A 2,429-nucleotide genomic window follows, 5' to 3' on the forward strand; every position below is an offset into this window, starting at 1 on the left:
TGGTCAAATCAAGCCACACTGAACATGGCCCAAATTATGTAAGTCAGGCCAGACGGCCTACAAACACTTGCCCCATTCCACACCTCTACGATACAGGACAAGAAAATTTCTGGCCAAGACAACACCTTTATTGTCAGACAACCCTTACAGCGTCACTACTGTAAGTCTGTCGAGAGGAAAGGAAACAATTCGCATATACAATCTAACACGTTTATCGCTCCTCGTTTTTTTTTCCCCTTTCTTAAAAAAAAAAGGAAGATTACTTTATGCTGCGTAAGGGAAATTTTACAGAATCCAGTCACCTCAGTAGTTGCTGCTTTTTCCTTCCTTTCTCGGTCCCTTACACGCCATGCATGCCCACCAACCTTGGTGAAGATGATTGTGAGAAGGACGATTATCTATCGTACATTCCTTGCTGAAAATAAAATTCATCAGCTAGCCTATCGTCTAGTCCTCTATTGGGAGCTAGCTCTCGATCGAAAGCTTCAGACTAGGTAGCTGCATGATTGGGGAAGCAAATAATTTGGTCTCCTGTGGTAATTAATGTGAGCATGGAGGGGGCAGAGGAAGAAGGAAGAAAGTGAGTGCCTCATTGCCAAATGATGGGAAAAGAAAGAGAGGACGGTGGAAGGTCGCTTTAAGAAATCACGTTTCCATATCTCCCCTCTACTAAACCCCCTAGCCCCTCCCCAAGAGTTTGCTCCCATGGCTATGCTAATTGTAAATTGATGGTTAGAATCATCTTCATCTTCTTCTCCTTCAAGCCACTTGCTTGCTCCACGGTGCACTCAAACCTCCAGTGTCAATGCCGAATCCTCTTAGCTTCTTCCGAAGCAAGTTTGCTCAAACATGTTTCTAACTGAATCGCACAAGTTTCTGGTTTTGTAACCAGAAGTTTGGGGGAGAAAAAAAACTCTCTCTCTCTCTCTCTCTCTGCTGCGCTATTTTACTGTTCTCTGCTTCCTGAGTTCCTGTCTCACGGGGACAACGAGAAAACGCCATCAAAAAGCTTGCTTTTTTGCACCAACAGTGACCGAGAAGGACATCGCACGGGTTCCGACCGTAAAGGCCAGATTTTGACAGCAATGGCGGACGCACTAGTGTCCTCTGAGACGGAGAGCAGCGCCAACTCAATTTCCTCCTCTTCCCTCTCCTCGCCTTCGAACCGGACGGCGGCCGCCTCCACCGGGGCGGGGATGAGTAGTGGCGGCGGCGGCAGGAAGCGGGGGCTTGACGGGAGCAATAGTCCTTCGTACCGCGGCGTCCGGATGCGGGCGTGGGGGAAGTGGGTGTCGGAGATCCGTGAGCCGAGGAAGAAGTCGCGCATCTGGCTGGGGACGTTCCAGACGGCGGAGATGGCTGCGAGGGCGCACGACGTGGCCGCTCTCAGCATCAAGGGCGCCTCCGCGGTGCTTAACTTCCCGGACCTCGCCGCCTCGCTCCCCCGCCCGGCTACCCTCTCCCCGCGCGATGTCCAGGTGGCGGCCGCCAAGGCCGCGGCCATGATCCCCGCTCCTCTTCCCGAGTCACCCAAGGACCCGAACGCCTCCGAAGAGCTCGGCGAGATCGTTGAATTGCCGCGGCTGAGCGAGTGCCTCCTCGACTCGGCCGACTCAGGGAGCGAGTTCCTGTACCACGACCCGGCGCCGGCGGAGTCGTGGTTGCCGTGGGCGGAGACCGGGTTCGGTTTCGGACCGGACGAGATATGGGCGACTTCGAACGCTTATGACTCGACCGGGTTCGGAACTCTTCTGTGGGACTGCTAATTCTAAACCCCAAATCCCTCTCTCGACCCTAATTTTGCAATGGGGCTCAAAACCCTCGTTTTTAATTTGCATTCTCCTTTTTTTTTTTGTGTGTGTTTCATGTATTTTTCTCGCGGAAAATGCATTTTGTACATTGCTTTAGAAAATCATCAACAAGAATGAAAGCTTGGATTTGGTTTGTGCGAATAATGAAATCAATGATTTAGAAGAGCATCTCTATTCTTTCCCAAGAAAAAAGAAACACAGTTAGGTTAGAAGAAAAAAAAAAGGAGATAATTAGTTGCTTGTATAGGTTTGGAAGATAATATTTGAAAAACAAGAAAAATACAAAATGGAAGTAAAAAAAATATGAACAATGTTTGTCTCAATGTATGACATAAATATATGCATCTTTTAATTTCACAATTGTTTATTTGTATTGAATGGTTCATATCAAATAATTGAAATTGAAACAAGACTTGAAGGTAGTGAAGTGTAGAGTTGCACGTTGTTGTTCTAATAGGAAAATAATAGAATGGATTATATCATTTTTGGGGGATTTAATTAGGATTAAGGATTGTGGTTTACGAGAGGTTTTGTGTCTTCTTTATTTTTTTGCCGCTTTCATTGAGTTGTTTAATATTGTAGTACTAAAAGATAGATTTATTTATTTATTTATTTATT

The 2,429-nt window shown here is 46.8% G+C and overlaps 1 protein-coding gene across 1 annotated transcript; it reads left to right on the plus strand.

Annotated features, from left to right (window-relative positions):
- Window positions 1–284: 284 nt before the first annotated feature.
- LOC122018768 (ethylene-responsive transcription factor ERF039-like) lies at window positions 285–1,946 on the plus strand. Its single transcript, XM_042576183.1, has one exon. It carries the CDS (start codon window positions 1,086–1,088, stop codon window positions 1,764–1,766), a length of 681 nt encoding a protein of 226 aa, XP_042432117.1. The 5' UTR covers window positions 285–1,085; the 3' UTR covers window positions 1,767–1,946.
- Window positions 1,947–2,429: the final 483 nt, after the last annotated feature.

Source organism: Zingiber officinale, chromosome 9A, assembly GCF_018446385.1.
Source record: "Zingiber officinale cultivar Zhangliang chromosome 9A, Zo_v1.1, whole genome shotgun sequence".
NCBI lineage: Eukaryota > Viridiplantae > Streptophyta > Magnoliopsida > Zingiberales > Zingiberaceae > Zingiber > Zingiber officinale.